At 43.2% G+C, this 17,805-nt stretch overlaps 1 protein-coding gene across 7 annotated transcripts; it reads right to left on the bottom strand.

The window, feature by feature from the left end:
* Window positions 1–947: 947 nt before the first annotated feature.
* Window positions 948–17,798, bottom strand: nsd1a (nuclear receptor binding SET domain protein 1a). 7 transcript variants are annotated; one of them, XM_037780546.1, is made up of 24 exons: window positions 17,677–17,798; window positions 16,561–16,747; window positions 15,090–15,952; window positions 14,456–14,591; window positions 14,102–14,274; window positions 12,169–14,020; window positions 11,878–12,002; window positions 10,851–11,067; window positions 10,605–10,708; window positions 10,461–10,499; window positions 9,478–9,699; window positions 9,278–9,370; window positions 9,035–9,158; window positions 8,745–8,945; window positions 6,994–7,173; window positions 6,210–6,366; window positions 5,925–6,130; window positions 5,050–5,162; window positions 4,673–4,942; window positions 4,448–4,564; window positions 4,199–4,340; window positions 3,977–4,083; window positions 3,683–3,881; window positions 948–2,447 (listed from the first exon to the last, which is right to left on the bottom strand). In XM_037780546.1, exons 3-24 carry the CDS (start codon window positions 15,933–15,935, stop codon window positions 1,666–1,668), a joined length of 6,405 nt encoding a protein of 2,134 aa, XP_037636474.1. In that variant the 5' UTR covers window positions 15,936–15,952; window positions 16,561–16,747; window positions 17,677–17,798; the 3' UTR covers window positions 948–1,665. The 7 variants fall into 7 exon arrangements, with proteins under 7 accessions (XP_037636474.1, XP_037636472.1, XP_037636473.1 ...); XM_037780544.1 differs by lacking the exon at window positions 17,677–17,798 and adding an exon at window positions 16,311–16,386 and having other exon boundaries at window positions 16,561–17,640; XM_037780545.1 differs by lacking the exon at window positions 17,677–17,798 and adding an exon at window positions 16,311–16,408 and having other exon boundaries at window positions 16,561–17,640.
* Between the last annotated feature and the right edge of the window lie 7 nt (window positions 17,799–17,805).

Genomic DNA, 17,805 nt, shown 5'->3' on the forward strand with positions numbered 1-17,805 from the left:
GTTTAATCCTGTATGTCCTATTTTCAGACGGGTAATGACCATCTCTTCCCTTGGGCTCCCGCTCCGTATCCTACCAGCTCCTACATGTTTCTGAATACTGTACAGATGTCTCCCTGTGTCACTTAAGTCCCAGCATCTTGCCAGGTTTTGTGCATGTAGTCCTTAATGATAGTTTTGACCTCTGCTTTACTTAACGGTATTTGTTTGTCAATTAAGTGTCGTTTTAATGATTGTTTGGCCAATATATCTGCATTCTCATTTCCTTCCACCCCTATATATGTGCCTTTTTATTTTCATTTTCTGCTTGTGTGTTACAACTTAAATTGTCTAATTAAATTCTGTCACAGTAAATCTGGGGCCAAGTAGTATTCTAGCATTGAAAAACACTTTGTACATAAAGTGTGAGGAGGAAATGGTTAATACGGGCCAGGCAGCTCAATGATGCCCTGTGGTTCCCGTAGAGCGTGTTTTGACCATGACTGATAAATAAAAAAAAAAATACTGTCAACATAAAGCACTGCTGTTTATCATTAATGGCTTATTGTTATAGTTATTTCTGTCATGAACAGACATGGTAAATCTCTCTTGGATTGTATATGAGTTGCAAGGTTTATGATGATAAACCATGGTGTGTGTGTGATCAACTAAACAAGAGATTATAGTTTGACACTTAAAATCACACTTATTAGTTAGCCATACCTAAAAGGGAAAATTAAAGTCTTCTGACACAATTTGTAGTGGAAACCTCAAGTAGAAAAATAACCAAACAGGTTACAGGAAGCACAATGAGCAAAATAAAACTCCATTTAGAAGTAAAAACTGTTTTTTTTTTACTTCCTATCTCCTAACTGCTGACACTGCATGCTATGCACACTTGACTTGACTCTTTTAGACAAGCTTTGTTATGCCAGATGTGACAGTAAGGGAACGAAATACTGGATACCAAGTGAATAAGTACTTTGATTTTATTTTCTAACTTAGTGAATGGGACAGAAGTGACGGATGCAAAACAAGTTGTTAGTTATATCTGTGCTGAATTTAGAGATCGTAGAATGTCTCTCTGTGCCTCCGATCCTGAGCTCTGACCCACCTGTTAATAGAAAGTCACAAAAAGAACAGGCTGCTTTTGTAGTGAGAAGAATCATCTAAAGCCTTGAAGACTCCAGTGGGTTTATTTTTGCATTCCTCAGAAGCACCAGGTACTGCTGTGCCTAACTGTAACACGGACCAGTGAGAACACTATTTTGATCACTCTTGTAATTTAGAAAGACGAGGTTAAGACAGTAACAACATAAGATGCCCTTATGATGACAGTTTGGTCAGGTGAGACTTCTCACCTTTTTCTTATATTCCAAACATTAAAAAAAGGCCAAAAAATGTAAACAATGTTGAGAGAACGAACAGAAGAACATAACAGCACCAGACACAAATAAACATATTGACAAAAAGTATAAAGAGATGGACTGAGTCAGTCCTCGAGCCTTAGCACCAGTACACATCCCCACCGTGAGTCCAGCAGTCTGGGGACGAGAAGGCAACGCAGTGTCGCGTTCAAGGAGGTACCAAAATATCAAACTCTCTCAGTCTTTTACTAACTTCTTTTGTCCTTTGAATGTCTATTGAGAGTTTTTGCTGAGTAGCTACGAAGGAATGGGTGTTTCTGAGTCACTTGTCATCATCCTCCACTCTCCCCCACTCCTCCAAGTCCTCCCCCTCCACCTCTCCATCATCTTCTTCATCCACATAATCACCCCAGGTGTCATACACATCCCCTCCTTCGTCCTCCTCTTCGTCATCGCCTTCATCCGGCAGATCACCTCCGTACAGCGGCTCATCCTCCTCGTCTTCCACTATCTCCATCTCCTCCATGTCGTCCTCTTCCTCGTCTGCTTCGTCATCGTCGTCGTCGTCGTCGTCGTCGTCGTCTTCCACGTCCTCCATCTCTAACCCACACACCTCCCCGTCCTCCACCTCACCGTCCTCCCTCTCGTCCTTGGAGGAGGTGGGAGTGGAAAACCCTTGCCCTTCAGTCCTGTCTGTACGGTGAGACCTGCTGGAGGGGATGAAGCTCGAGGTAGCGGTCTTTGTGTTGATATAGAGACGAGGAGGAGGCCCCTGCTCGTCCGACGCATCCTGGTCAGCGGGGGAAGTGATGGGATCAGAGCTGGCTCCTCTGGAGTCTGGGCCCAGCGAGAGAGTAACGGGCACAGCCATGGCCCCGGGCCTCACGGAGGTCACGTTGGGCACATACTCCCGGATCTCCCCGGGCTCCAGCGGGTCGGGTCCACAGGGGTCGTGTTCACTGCAGGACAACTTACCGTCCAGCTTGGAGATGAAGAGCATGCCTTCACGATGCTCCTTACAGTAAGAGCTGGGACACATCTCACAGAACGAAGCTGCCTCTTTACCACAGACATCACACTGGTGCCACGGACACTCCCATCGCCCTGGAGACAAGATCACGGTCATTACTAAGCATTACTAAGTCAAGAAAATATAGCTCTTTTTTAGGCTGAAGGTGCCGATAGTATGATTTAATCATTTGATCAAAATGTAAAAAAAATCATTTAGTTTTGCATAACGACAGCTCCGTCTTATAAAGCTCATAGAGGTATGGTCAAAACCTCCTTAAAACACTGGGACAATCAGGCCATGAAAATCCCAAATGTATGTCTCGAGAATCAGCACGTTATCAAAGATAAATCTTGTCTATCTGTCATCATTTAGCCTAAAACATAGTCGCTAAAATGTTGCTGTTTAGTCCACTTTCAGCCAAACACTGCCATTCAGATTAGTCCATACTACCATTACCAAAATCTGACAATTTTATACAACATTACACCAAATATTAATACCTTAAATAATTCCTTTATTATGTTTGTTTATAAACAAACTAAAAGATCTTTTTTTAAATTTTACATTCCACCAGATCTAATCTGAGTCTGGCTACTCAAGAATTTAGACTATATATATAGGGTGCTTTCACAAGCCATAGTCCGTTTGGCTATTCCGAATCAGAGGGAAAATTATACTTTTGGTTCGTTTTCTGTTTAGTCTGGCTCGGTTTCACAGTGCACAAATTAAAGTTGACCAAAAAAAAACCAAATGATTTGCTGAGGGGCGTGTACAAAAGGAACAAATGTATCCGTTTCGTCTCGAGAGCTGCCACTTCTATGCAGAGAATCGAGGACTTGGATGTATTGCTGTCGACGTTTTTTCACTATGTCTCACTGATCTACTCTGCGCACAAATCCCTTCTCCAGTTTATCTTTAACGACTTTATAAACATTACTATTTTTGTGGACTTTATTGAGCAAATTCTTTATGTTCTTTTCGGCCCAGATGTCAAGCAAACATCTGACTTCTGCAGAAGTCCAGATCAGTCCTCTTCCACCCATGTTAACCTGTCATCTCCTGCGTCCATCTCAACAAATGCCAACACAGGCAGCCTGCGCGGAAACAGTCCAAGACAGCCTCTCGCAATCGATCTCAGACCGACTGTTGTGGTCGGCACCAGAGTACGATTACTGCATTCACAACTGCCCGAATGAACCGCACCAGAGATAGATTAAAACAGACTAAATGTTGGCTTATGAAAGTGCCCATAGTGTTCCTTTAGTAGTATAATATGGGTTCAAAGTCATCTTTATAAAAACCGTAAGAGCCCTCCACCTCTACTTGCCTGCAGGCCTCTTGGCCAGGTTGAGACAGTCGGCGTGATAGACCTTCGGGCAACCAGGCTTCTTACAGGACACTATCTGGCCCCCGTCACCACAGCTGAAGCACTCGTCTTCCCTCTCCTTGGTCACTTCTTGCTTGGTCTTCTTCTTCATTGGGAGCCTCCTCTTACCTTCCTTCAGTTTCTCAGCTGACGGCTGGTTCTGAACAAGGAACAGAGAGGTTACAAGAAGGCTCTTCTTTAAAGTTATAAACTTAGGCAGGTTAGAATGGTGAAAGTGTTTTCTAAAGCTTTTACCTTTGGCCGGACCCCCAGGAAACCACTGCAGTTGGGTGCTCCACATTTACAAGCGGTTTTCCCATTGCCAAGACACTCCAGGTTGTAGTTGAAATTCAGCTCCATGCCTAGAGTACATGTTGTATTAGATCCACGCTGCGCTCAGATGTGTGGATTGTAAATTAATGAAATAATCTGCAAAACACCAAAATGAGAAGTAGGCTGTCGCCTGAAGGCTCAAACCTTTTGGGATGTCTTGTAGAGCAAACAGCCCGACCCTGGTGTCCCCATTCACAGTCCACTTCTGAGTCTCACAGTTTGGCTGGCAACAGTGGTTCATGAAGCGAGCCTGGTTCCCTTTGGGTCCAGCATCAATGATCCGGTCCTAGAGTAACAAAATACAAACTAGTTTGCACCAAGCGTCTGTTCTACATTATGAATCAAGTGTGTTGCTAAGATGTATCATATACAGAGCGTTGTGTTTATGGTCACCTTGTCCAGTGTAAGCATGTAGAAGTTACAGATGTCCGTCTCCTGGGCGTGTTTGATCCTGGCTCGGCATTCTTCCTCATCGATCACCTCTCCCACATATTCACTCACAAAGGCTCCCTGAGAAGCAACGGAAAAAGAACGAGAAAGAGTATTAATAACGGAGGGAGGTAAAATGAAGCATCACAGTCACACACATTTGTCATTATCTGATTTGGTTTAACTTACCTTCTTGATGTCCGACACCCCAACTAAACCCCAGCCGCAGCCCAGTGTCCTGAAAATCTCCACAGGTGTGTACTCGCGCTTTGTGAAAGCCTGGTTCTGACATCGCTCCCCTGCAGCACACACCTGAGGGTGGCACTCATACATCAGCATGCGATTAATGCACTCAGAGTCGATGCCGCACGGGTTCTCGTCAGACGCCTTGCAGTTGCAGCGTGGGATCTCCGATAGGTCGGCAGTAATGATCTGCACCTTCCCAATTGGCCGGTTTACCTAAGGGACAGACACAGGGGTGTCATTTTTTTTTACCGTACATCTCAGTGAACTGCTTTTTAGTCGGGGTAGAAGAGCACAAATGGCTATGTGGTGACACTCAGTACCTTAATGTGCCTGTATGGAGGAGGTTTCTTGTCATTCTTTCTGTCCTCCTGAAGCTGCTTCATCTCCTTTTCTGTCTGGAGCTCTTTGAACCGCTCTGCTGCATCAGTCAGGGCTATAAAGACAAAACATGAGCTTTACTCTAACAATTAAAACTCAGGCTGTCAAAGTTAACGCAACAGTAATATGTTAAAGCAAATTTATTTTAATGCCACTAATTTCTTTAACGCATTAATGCAACTTGCATTTTTTAGGTAGAAGCAGGCTAAATAGCGCTCCAAACTTGCGCTAAATTTTGGCGAGGAAAAATTGCAATGGACATTTTCAAAGGGGTCCCTTGACCTCTGACCTCAAGATATGTGAATGAAAATGGGTTCTATGGGTACCCACAAGTCTCCCCTTTACAGACATGCCCACTTTATGATAATCACATGCAGTTTGGGGCAAGTCATAGTCAAGTCAGCACACTGACACACTGACAGCTGTTGTTGCCTGTTGTGCTGCAGTTTGCCATGTTATGATTTGGGCATATTTTTATGCTAAATGCAGTACCTGTGAGGGTTTCTGTACAATATTTGTCTTTTTGTGTTGTTAATTGATTTCCAATAATAAATATATAGATATGTTTGCATAAAGCAAGTATATTTGCCCACTCCCATGTTGAGAAGAGTATTAAATACTTGACAAATATCCCTTCAAGGTACATTTTAAACAGATACAAAATGGGAAATTAATTTGCGATTAATCGCGATTAAATATTTTAATCGACCGACAGCCCTAATTAAAACACAACCTAAATATCAAAATGTATTTCTTAATATCAAAAGCAGGGAACATAGATACAATATGAAATACAATAATAGACAGAAGTACATACCCGTTTTGTACACCGCATCTGCACCCTTTCCCATTTTCTCGATGTTTTGAGTGTCACCATCCATGTAGGGGAAGACTCTGGCTTGATACGTCCACACAAAATCTCTGGAGCCAAAGAACTGCACTGGAAACTCTCCCACCTCATGTTTCATCCTCAAGATGTTATTTGGGACATCTTTGGCCAGGCAGACTTCTGCAGGCCACCACCTGAAAACAAACACGGGTACATTTAGCAGTTGCTTAGAGCCACTGTGTGTGTATGGGGAAGGCAATGTTGCGACCTTACCTGTAACGCCCCCATTTAACCCACAATATGTCCTTAATACGAGGCCTCTTTCCAGCTTTGCAGTCATTGCAAAACCAGTTGCCCTGAGGCATCTCCATATTCAAACATTCCCGATGGAAAGCAGCAGGACAGGCCTCACAGCACAGCAGACTGCCCCCTACAGAATGACAGCAAAACACACTGATTAGGTTATTTTTCATTATCAGGGAGTTTAATGGCCATCATTTTTGATTTATTGGTCAATAAAATGTTCGAAATTATGACAAACAGCCATCAGGTTTTCGATTTACAGCAATATGAAACAAACAGGGAAAATCAAGCAATTGTACACATCCCTGAGGCGTAACCAGTAAATAAATACCAGACAATTGATCTATTATCACACGAGGAGATATGGCAGTGAAATCAAATTAACTCAACTGTGACTGTGCCAATTTTCATTAATCTGTGTTCTAAACTCATCTAAACTCAAAACATGTGGTAATGCAAAGACATATTCCTTTGAAAGCAGCACTTTGCCAAGAGGGAGCACTTAATCAGAAAACAAGATAGGGCATAAAAATGTATTTACAACACATTACGCTCTCCCGAAGAATAAAGAACAGAGCATTTTCTAAAGCAGCAACTTGTGTTTTTTATTAACATTTGAAACATGGAGACAATTTGGGAAAAAGAAGATGAGATAGTTTCACATCTGAACGCATATTATTATTCATTCATAATCACAGTAGTAAAGCTGTTTTGATGACAGGTTCAAATTGCAAAGAAACAAGACCAGACTTACCCTCAGAGCACACGAAGCACCAGCTAACGTTGATGTGTTCGTGGTTTTTGCAGCCCTTGCGGGGAGTGAAGTGGTTTGGACAGAGGAAGCTGTTGTTTGCCAGCACCAGGCTGCCTGCGGCCATACAGTTGTCGTTGGCGTGATAGGCCACAGGGCAGCGTACACATCGGGCCAACCGACCTACGATAAAAATACAGAGGAGCAAAGGTAGCTTTATCCATGCATATCTGGGCATTTAACTGAAGTTTTGCAACAATAACCCGACAACACACAGTGCTCTCAGTCTACTTGAGCCACGGTTACAAGTTTACTGAGCCAAAATCCTGTGTTTTATAAGAGCCAAAATCCTAGACGACACAAACTGTTTGTATTGTAGCATCAGGTGCTGTTTCAAGGATGTTGTGTGAGCAAAGCATCTCAGGCTACTGGCACTGTTTCTAATGGCACATGAGAAAAGATGCCAAAGAGTTATCACTTACAACCACTATAATTAGGTACAGCTCAGCTCTCCACAGCTCACTGCTCCAGACAGTAAAATCAGTTTAATCACCAAAACAAATCCTTATATACAAAGCTGAAAGCCCTTTAACAATGAGCTTAGAAGAGATGCTCAATACTTATCCAAACTAACAGGTGACATGGAACTCAAGATTGTGTGCTGATATCAGAAAATGAAACTCAGGCAACAAAAGTCATTTGATGGGCTCCAGGAATGTCAGATAAAAACAAAGAGATGAAGCTAATTGGCACCAAAAACTGTGAAGTAGTGACAGCAGGTTCAGAGTTTGGTAAAAACAACAACAATATGGATCCATTTTGCAGGACAGTCATCACTACAGATGGTGCTAATGGTACTATAATAATCTGTGCCAAGATGATTCAGGAGCATAAAGCACAATTTTCAATATTATATTTAACATGACAGCGGCTTCACCGGTTTGTCCCCAGATCTTCGCTCAAAACAAAAATCAGGATATATATGATGCTGTGAAATTCACACAGCTTCAAATCTTTGTGGACCATTTCTAACATGACATAGTTATCATATCATGTGGTTTAAAGGTAGTGTGTAGGATTTAGCTACATCTATTGGTGTGGTTGCAGACTGCAACCAACTGAGTACCCCTCCACTCACTCCTCCCTTTCCAAGACTGCGGTAACGAGAGCCGCTCAGTGCAAAACCGTGGTAAATGGCATTCGTCTCGCTCAGAGGCCATCCTTACTGTAATAACACAACTTTAGGAGCAACGGAAGTCAGATGACGGCTGGCGTTACCACGGTTTTGCACTCTGCGGCTCACTTTACCGCAGTTTCACAAGCATGTCGAAGAACTACAGTGGCCTTCGGGTAACGTAAAAACGCGAAAGACTCTCTAGAGCCAGTGTTTAGTTTGTCCATTCTGACACTACTGGCCGTCCGCGGTGAGAAAGAAAAAAGCGGTAGATGACGGGATGAGAGACAGCGTAGTGTTACGTTATACAGACATAACAAGGCTGCTGAATGAGAGAGGCATCCGCCGATACGTTACACGGAAACACACCGTGTTAATAATAAGCCGACCACCTCACGGTATCGCCAGCTGTGATCTGTGATCTGTGATCTGTTTTTGAAAGTCAGGCACCTTGGCGGAGGTCTGCGCTCTCCGAGTGCCATTCTAGTTATGAGTATTATTCCATTTCTGCTAATAGATCGTCATAGATACCGCTCTAAATGTTACACACTGTTCCTTTAAATCCACAGGTGGAGCTTACCTTTAGAGCTACAGACGTTGAGAGGGTTGCTGATATGGCAGGACAGACACACGTGCAGAGGGCAGCGGAAGCCTTTGTTATGTGGCTGGGTGGCCGAGTACGCCAGTATACAGTCGGTGTGGTAGAACTTCCCACACAGCGGTATGATGCAGCGCTTTACTCCATCATCAGACTTCTTACACACAAAGCATGCGTGGACACCTGAAAGCAATAGAAAGAAAAAATAAGCAACATTTTTGAAGTGTGTAAGTACACATCTTTTTTTATCAATGATCATAAGGTGTACACACCAGCGTTGCATTCACGACAGAGGAATTTCCCCTTGGGAGCCGCTGACAGGCCAATGCACTGCGGATGAAAGGCTCCGTAACAGTGGCCGTCACACACCAGCAGGTCTCCTGACCTCTCACACACCTGCACAAACATCCACAATAAGAAACATGTTAATGATCTAACTGTTAAAAATAAATGATGTGTCAGGAGCCAAGCCATACAACGCTAAAAGATACAGTATATACTTTCTGGTATCTCACCTGACAGACATTCTCCTTTAAGGATGTAGCTCCTATTTTCCCTTTTACATCCACTTGAGAAGAGAGGCAGTCATTCAAACTAACAGACAGCACCTACAGAGATGAAGAAAGAGATACTGTTACACTCACGGGTGCAGATTATTTTCCTCTTTGATGGATAATCCAATGTCTTTATTAGCTGAGCAATACAACATGCACACCTCAGGTTTGGGAGTTAGTGTTCCAGTGTGTACGTTTTGTTTCCCCTCGGTGCTGCAGTCCTCAACCTCGGCCTCCTGCCTTGGGGTCTTAGATTCTCGAGGGCTGGAAGGCCTGTTCGGAGTGAGGACCACGGGAAGATCTTCGCTTTCTGAGTGCTGGGGGGCAGCAGCAGGGGCAGAGGATGTGCTGGGTGCTGGCTTCTCTTTCTTCACAGATCCAACCTTTCCAATGTGAGATTTCATTGTGTTTAGAATGGTTGAATATATTTTTTATAGGGCTGTCAAAGTTAACACAATAGCAACGCGTTAAGGCAAATTCTTTTTACCGCACTAATTTATTTAACGCATTAATGCAACTTGCGATTTTTAGGTAGTAGCAGGCAAAATAGTGCTCCAAACTTGCGCTAAATTTGGCAAGAAAAAACTGGAATGACCATTTTCAAAAGAGGTCCCTTGACCTCTGACCTCAAGATATGTGAATGAAAATGGGTTCTATGGGTACCCACAAGTCTCACCTTTACAGACATGCCCACTTTATGATAATCACATGCAGTTTGGGGCAAGTCATAGTCAAGTCAGCACACTGACACACTGACAGCTGTCGTTGCCTGTTGGGCTGCAGTTTACCATGTTATGATTTGAGCATATTTGTTATGCTAAATGCAGTACCTGTGAAGGTTTCTGGACAATATTTGTCATTGTTTTGTGTCGTTAATTGATTATTAATAATAGATATATACATACATTTGCATAAAGCAGCATATTTACCCACTCCCATGTTGATAGGAGTATTAAATACTTGACAAATCTCACTTTAAGGTAGATTTTGAACAGATAAAAAATGTGCGATTAACTATGGACAATCATGCGATTAATCGCGATTAAATATATTAATCGACTTGACAGCCCTAATTTTTTAGCATCACATTATTTGGTGGTATATGAGGATAGTGATTGCTTTGACTTTGTGTTTTTCGTCGTACCTGAGTTTTCTTGACCAAGTTTTCTTGTCGCTTTGGCTCCTAGAAAACAAACAGATTGAAATTCGTTCAACATTTCTCAGTCCAAAACACTAACTGGGATAGTTAGAAGAAGGCTCCCCCACTGCCATCTAAATCCCAACATACCTTCTTCTTTGTATGAGCAACGGACACTTCTTCTATGGTACAATCCAGCACCTTGTGCGACAACTTCCTTGGCCTCTTTCTTTCTTGGGCCAATAACCCTGTGTCTAAAGGACAAAAATAGTTGTTTCATAAATCAAAAGTTTTTAAATATTCTGTCCTGCAACAACAGTGTATTTTACATCATACAGAGAGATAGTTGATATAACAGTGGTTAACATATATTCAGTGAAATAGACACTTATCTACCAGATTCAGGAGGTAGATCAGTTTCTTCTGTTGTCTCTGCATCAAGGGAGGGTTGCGTTGTGGCTGAAGATACTGAGGATGCTACAGGTGAAAGTTCATCCTGAGATGGACTCTGTTCCAGCTCTGCCGGAGCCTCGGCGGGCTCAACAGAAGGCGATGATGAGGTAATTATTCCCGGGCTGGTGCTGATATCATGGAGTGTCATCCCTGATGTCTGCTGAGATGAAAGAGATGAAAACTATCAAGTTGCTATTTGTTTCTACAATGATACTGTATCTTGATAAAACTAGCAAAGCCATAAATGATGGAACGATATTTGTACACATAATTTGAATGGTGTGATTCTTATGGTGTGTAATTATTATAAGTGATGTACTAAAAATCTATATTTCAGAGCAATTTACTTCACACATGACTGGTTTTATTTAGTCTTGTGAAAGTACAAGATTAGTTTTATGTAGGGATGCACTGATCTGACTTTTTCAGTCCTGATACCGATAGCGATACCTGGGCTTTGGGTATCTGTCGATACCGAGTACCGATCCGATACCAGTGTAAATGAATAAGCCTTAATATGCCTCACTGTGTGGAAGTGACTGGGATCATTCTTTTATGTGTAAGGCAACATCAGCCTTGACTTAAACATTGCTTTCTTAACTTTGTAAAACAGAATGTAACAAATAAATACATAGATATAAATTTACTGAATTGATATTTGCTATTAAAATAATAAATTGTACACCAGTAACTTGATAAAATAAAATCTATAAAATTAACAGGAATTACAATTCCAGTATATGATGTATAAAGTATGTAAAATTAAAATCGATTTAAATAGATCGGCCTCATTGTCATCGATACCCGATCCAGCTATTTGAGTCAGTATCGGCACGATATCCGATCCGGTATCGGTGCATCCCTATTACTATACTTCATTATTAGTAATTAGTAATTAGTGCATAACCAGTTGCTGCTTTGTGTTTTCATTTATATTGTAATGAAATTAAAAGAAAGAGGAACATCGTACCATTTTGGAAGATTCTGAGGTGTGTTTCTTTGACTTCTTTTTTGGGGCAAATATTTGTTCATACTCCTCAGTTGACTCCAGGAGTCGTTTAGTTGGTTTCCGGAGACGTTTGTTCTCTGAATGTCCTTGCGTAAACACACATACAATACATTTACACATTATTCAAACGTACAAACGAGGTCCAAGCCAAGCCACAGTAGATCAAGTAGAAGTCTTCTAGAAAAGTGCCTCAACACAACAAATATACAGGTACAACGCGTTCTTACTCATTTTACCATCTTAGTGTCTTACCGGTTGGGCTGCTTGTCTCTGAGAAGTGCGCATCATTCTCTGCCTGCTTCTCAACTCCCAGATCAAGATCTGGCGAAGCTCTCATGGTGTAAGACCCATTCATCTCAGCAGACACCTCCGCCATAACTTCCCTCTTATTCTCAGCAGCACCCTCAACCATCTGCCAGCGTTTCTTTGGAGCCACTGTGGATCCCGAGTTCTTATCGAGGTAGCTGGCCGAGGGATCAGCAGCGACGGGAGGACAAGACCCAGGACTGGCTAAGTCAGCGTGGCCGCTAACAAACTCCCTGCCGTAAGCCAAGCCAGCCAAGTCTGAAGATAGGCCAGGTATGCTGAGATTTAGTTTGGCAGGTAGTCTTTGTTTTCTACGCTGCTTGTCTGAGTTTCTGATCTGAGGTCGAACAGGAAAGTCTTCACAATGGAAGGTGTCAGCCTTCATAATAGGTTTAGTCCTATTCTTGGTTTTTACCGCTGTGTTTTTGGGTGATTTCCCTGACCTCCCATTCTCTGTTTTGATCCTTTGGGTGAAACCACCACGAGAACCCTTTAGTGGGCCTCTTCCTGTAGATGTAGGGATGAACATGGGTTCCTCCTTGATCAGGACTGGCGATGGCGGGACAGCCAGGGGTTTACCTTCTTGTTCTCTGGTGTCATGCATGTCTTTCAGGAGCATCAGGAAGGTACTGAATTTGTAATTAGAATCAGGCCGAAATGAGTTCAACTCAGAGTCACTGCTGTCGTCCTTCCCAAGAGACTTAAACGTTAGTTCCTTGACATCCTGGAAAGCATCCATTGGAGACAGAGATGAGGACGGGGAAGTAGAAGATGATAGATCTGGGTTTTCTATCTTGACCTTAACTGGTTGCACAGCGGGTTCACTTGAGTCCACACACTTAGGCTTTATCAATGAGCCATTACGAATGCGTTTCTTATCAGGCTTCCTTGCACGCCTTTTTGGAGAGCTGTGATTTGCAAATGACGATGCATTGCTGGGCAATTCCCAGTTGGGAGACCTTTCAGTTTTGATGGATGCATCAGTAGGTGTATTGTCAAGACAATCGTCAGCCTGGGCATCTGTTGAGATTTGGCTTGTGGCCAGTGCATCTTTGAGATCTGTCTCTTCCTCGGCTTTCAGAGCCCTCGTCATCAGACGACTGCTGGCAGGAAGATTCATAGAGTGCTTTTCAGTTGAACTGTACGACAGTTCATAACAGCTGCCCAAACTCTGTTCAGAATTTGTGTCTTTAGATGCCAATGTTTTTGTTAAAACACTAGAGGAATCACAGGGATCCGTAGAATGGTTCACCTTTTTAGTAAACTTCTTTTTAGCTTTTGTTGAACCCTGTTCTTTTCTGACAGATCTGTCTATGTCTTTTATTGGAGACACTGCTGTGCGTTTAGGACGATGCAGCATTGGAACTGAATCCAGGTCTGCATAAGGTGAGTCCTTTGGCTCATCTTTCAGTGCACGAGTTGTGGTACGAAACGGATCCGCCATGTTTGTGATGTTAGATGATTCCTTCAATCCACCAACTATATGGCCAAATATGTCTGACAAACATTTCTTTTTCCGCTTAGAAGCTTTGCTCTTATTGGGTTGAACTACAGGAGAGTTTTTGATGAGATCGTGCTCATTTCCGTTGGGGGCCGTGTTGGGTGATGGGGGTCGACCAGGATCCACAGAGACAGAGGGGGCCTCCGCTGGCTTTTCAGTAGGGAGTGGGCTGGGCACACGCTCCTCTCCATTGACAGATATTGAAAGCACGCTTTCAGTATTCCTTTGTCGATTTGGCAGCATACCCTCAGCTTCTGCCACACTGACTTTCCATGCAGTCAGTAAACTTTTGGGTATCTGCCAAGAACAGAAATAACATTCAAAATAATGTTCATAAAAACATCATATAATCATTTTCAAGTTATTTCATTAACTTACCGTATACTTGTAGTCTTTCTCCTTCTGCTTCCCTCTCCGTCTAAGCACAGGTAGGTCTGCAAACTGATGGCCTCCTCCAAAAGTAAGAACAGCATTCCCAGGGACCCAGGCACGTTCTAAAATCTCCCCGATCGTCTCCAGGAAATACATCCGACAAGGACGGGGACTGGGAACTGAAGCAAAATAAAAATAATTATTAACTACCTTGCGCACACACACAGCATAAGTCCTTTGGTTGGTGTTAACCTTTCAGGTTAAGTCGAGTTGAAGGAAACAATTTGAAAATTTGATTATAAAATCAATATTCAAATCAAAATTCCTCTCCTTCCGTACTCTTTATGAATGAAAACTCACCTTTCATCTTAGTGTAGATCCCCTTGTCACAGGTGATGTGGCAGGGCCACCAGGGCCGTCTGTTGAATTTAGCCCACACCACGTCCCCTTCCACGTATTTCACTGCAGGAGGAGGCTTTTTCTTTGGGCTGTTGGACTAATCGGGACAATGAAAATACTTTAATATCTAATACACACAACGGTGGTATTGTATATCATATCATTAGTGGCAAATCAAAATTCAAATTTCAGACATATTTGAGTAATAACAGATTAAGAGATAAGATCATTGTACGCATTACTTACCTTTGCATCCCAATATAATATTTACATATTTAGGAACTAGTATTCAAAGTCTATTGTGTTAGCACTGCTTTTCAACTGTTCACTGTTCTTGTGTGTTCATATTTAACTCCCTACACATGGTACAATTCATTTCTGAAAGATCAATAAAATTACACTTAGGACGGCATTCTTACTGATCTACAGCTAATAGCGGGCTGGTGGTCCAAGTATAATAAATTATATGTAATTATCACTTCAATGCATGGGCTTTCTCTGTGGAAATACATTACAAAGATACACTTTGACAACATCATATAGCCTTGGTTGCACAGAGGTAGAGATAAAGTATTCCAGGTGTTATCAGACTCACATTAGAGTTGGTGCCAGCTGGTGAAATAAGTCCAGGGTCAACAGGAGAGGTAAGTTCGCCATCACTGTCTGATTCCTCACCCAAGCTCCATCCATCTCTCATAGTGATTTCTGGCAGTGCGCTGGGGCTTAGTGTAGGGTTGAGTTCAGAAATAGTTTTGGACATCAGGTTATAGACAGTAGGTTTGTATGTTTGTTTTTCCAGCCCTGAGCTGCTTGTGTTCTTACTGTCAGTCACGGTTCGGTCCCGACTCAACTTTGGGGAGCGGTGAAAAGACACCATGTCCTCACTACCGCTGTCCTCGTTCTCCTCCTTGACGTCACTGCTGTCAAACAGCGTGGACTCAAAATGCAAGTAGCCATTGGGGATGGGAGAACAGCGCTCCATGCTGTCAGGGCTGTGAGGGGAGAAGCCATTTCTGTTCACGTCCTGCAGAGTCTCAAAGGGCTCCGTGTCATCAATGCCTGGAGAAGGAGGTAGCTGGACTGACGGTGCCTCGAACTCATCATCGTCATCGTCGCTGATTGGGCTTGCACAGTGCAAGTGGCTCCTAGGATGGAGGTCCCTGTCTAGGTCAGGCCTGTTGACCACAGTGTTGAGGTCCTGCAGCCTCTTCAGCGGGCTGTAGCAGTGAGATCGTTCCGGCTGATTGTACCCCAGCGTAGCTGGCTGTTTGAGGCTGGAGGATGGCAGCTGCACGGCTGACGGTTGGTCTGACCCACGTCTCACAATGCCACATTGGTTTCCATAGGAAGTGCCCACAAGACCATTGCGGGATCTCAGCTCTGGCTGGACCGTGCCAAACGCTGAGCCTACCCTACCAGCCGGTCTGTATGATTGATTCATGTTGTCATGGCTATATCCTGTCAAAAAAAAAAAAAAAAAGAGGCAGGTTAGAAGAGGGGAAATGTGCCATTTAAGTTTCTCTCTAACTCTAATCTGTGGGGAGATTTGTATAATGTAAATACAACAAAAGCATGCTGACATACACATAATAACACTGCGGAAATACAGCCACAATCATGTGAAAGTAAACCAATAAAGAAGAGCAAAGAACTGTTACTGTGCGCGCACACACACACACACACACACACACACACACTAATAAGCCGACATTGCATGGCCTCCATACTAGAGGCCGGTAGGACTGCAAAGACAAAACCCTCCGCCGCTTCCTTTCATGTATTTCATTCACAAACTATGATCAAATAAGCAGCCTACCGCTTTGTCTGCTGGCTGTGTGTGGTCATGGCGATCGCAGACTAGAGTACAGTGAATGGAGGAGCGCAGAGAGCCGCTGTAGTGGAGAGGTGGTGACACTGAGCCATCACAGGAACACAGTCACACAAACGAGCTACACACACACAGCGACATATATAGGAAGCTACTATTATAACTCACACACAAAATCGGCACTAAGTTCACAACAACTATCAACACGTGGAGAGGGAAAAAACGTGTAAAAACTCACCATTGGGTAGGTCGGACACCGTGAAACCAGCAGCGGATGTTGGATAATGTGTTTTTTTCTCGGGTTTTGTGAAAGCGGATCTGCACAATCCCAGCTGCAGCAGCTCTTAGCCAGTAGGCCAAGGAGGCACAGCTCTCATTCTCTGCACTTCATCGCCTCATCAGCCCACTCTCTCTCTCTAGAAACACTGTCAACCCCAGATAGAGAGAATAAACAAGGAAATCTCCAAAAATGCAGCGGCGCAGTTCAGTGGGCCACAGCAAGCTTATTTACTACATGATTTTTTTGTTTTGCCTGCTGCTGTCGAAGTGCCCCCGGTTATGTTAAAACAAGCCCAGACTGACTGTGTGTTGGTGAAGCAGCAAGCAACCAATCCAGCACTGCTACCCAACCCCCCGTCTGCACACACAGGGGCCGTGACACTCAACCCTTTTCCTAGCACACGCACGCGCGCACGGACACAAACGCGCGCGCACATGCAGGTGAAGTTTCTTGTATAACAAGTCTATATATGTGTTAAACACACTATATGACACAGTAAATCACAAATGGATGCTTTTTTTTTTTTTTTTTTTTTTTTTTTTTATAGAGAGAGAAATGTGACCCAATTTTTTATTGTGCCATTGTGTTTTTTTTGGGGGCTTATAACTCTGCTTGTATGATATGGCCTGTGTATGTGTGTTAATGTGTGTGAGTGTGGTGCATGCAGGAGGAGATTGAGACTATAATAAAATGATAGCAACGCGCACAAGCAGCCTCCTCCACCACACGGCCTCTCTCCGGTCAAACCAACACTCAGTGCGCCATGTTGCCTGTTTTTGCGCCGAGGTGCTCTTATGACATGAGGAAACAAGGCCGCTAGGCGCTCAGGAAAAAGGACATAAAGAAGGAGTCAGTGTGGCTGTAATGCCTGCATGAAACGCGGGTTTTTTGTTCCGATTAAAAACTTGATCGCCTTCCAGCTCGACCTCACGCAACCCTAATAATAAAGGCTTCGACACTGTGGATCAAATTTGATTCACATCCATGAACGCGCAGAGCACAATAGGCTCTGCTCAGTCCTTGAAGATCAAACAAAGACCAGTCAGTTTACAGGACGACTTGACAGGAACTTACCTCTCTGTGTGTGTGCAGGTTTTTAAATATACTACACCTATCTGCGTTGTTTACTCACATCTTTTAGGTGGTTTTATTTCCCTATAACCCTTTTTGTGTTGAATGATCCAGTAGAAGCACTAACTTATT

The sequence above is a fragment of the Sebastes umbrosus genome, chromosome 9 (genome assembly GCF_015220745.1).
Source record: "Sebastes umbrosus isolate fSebUmb1 chromosome 9, fSebUmb1.pri, whole genome shotgun sequence".
In the NCBI taxonomy this organism is placed as follows: domain Eukaryota; kingdom Metazoa; phylum Chordata; class Actinopteri; order Perciformes; family Sebastidae; genus Sebastes; species Sebastes umbrosus.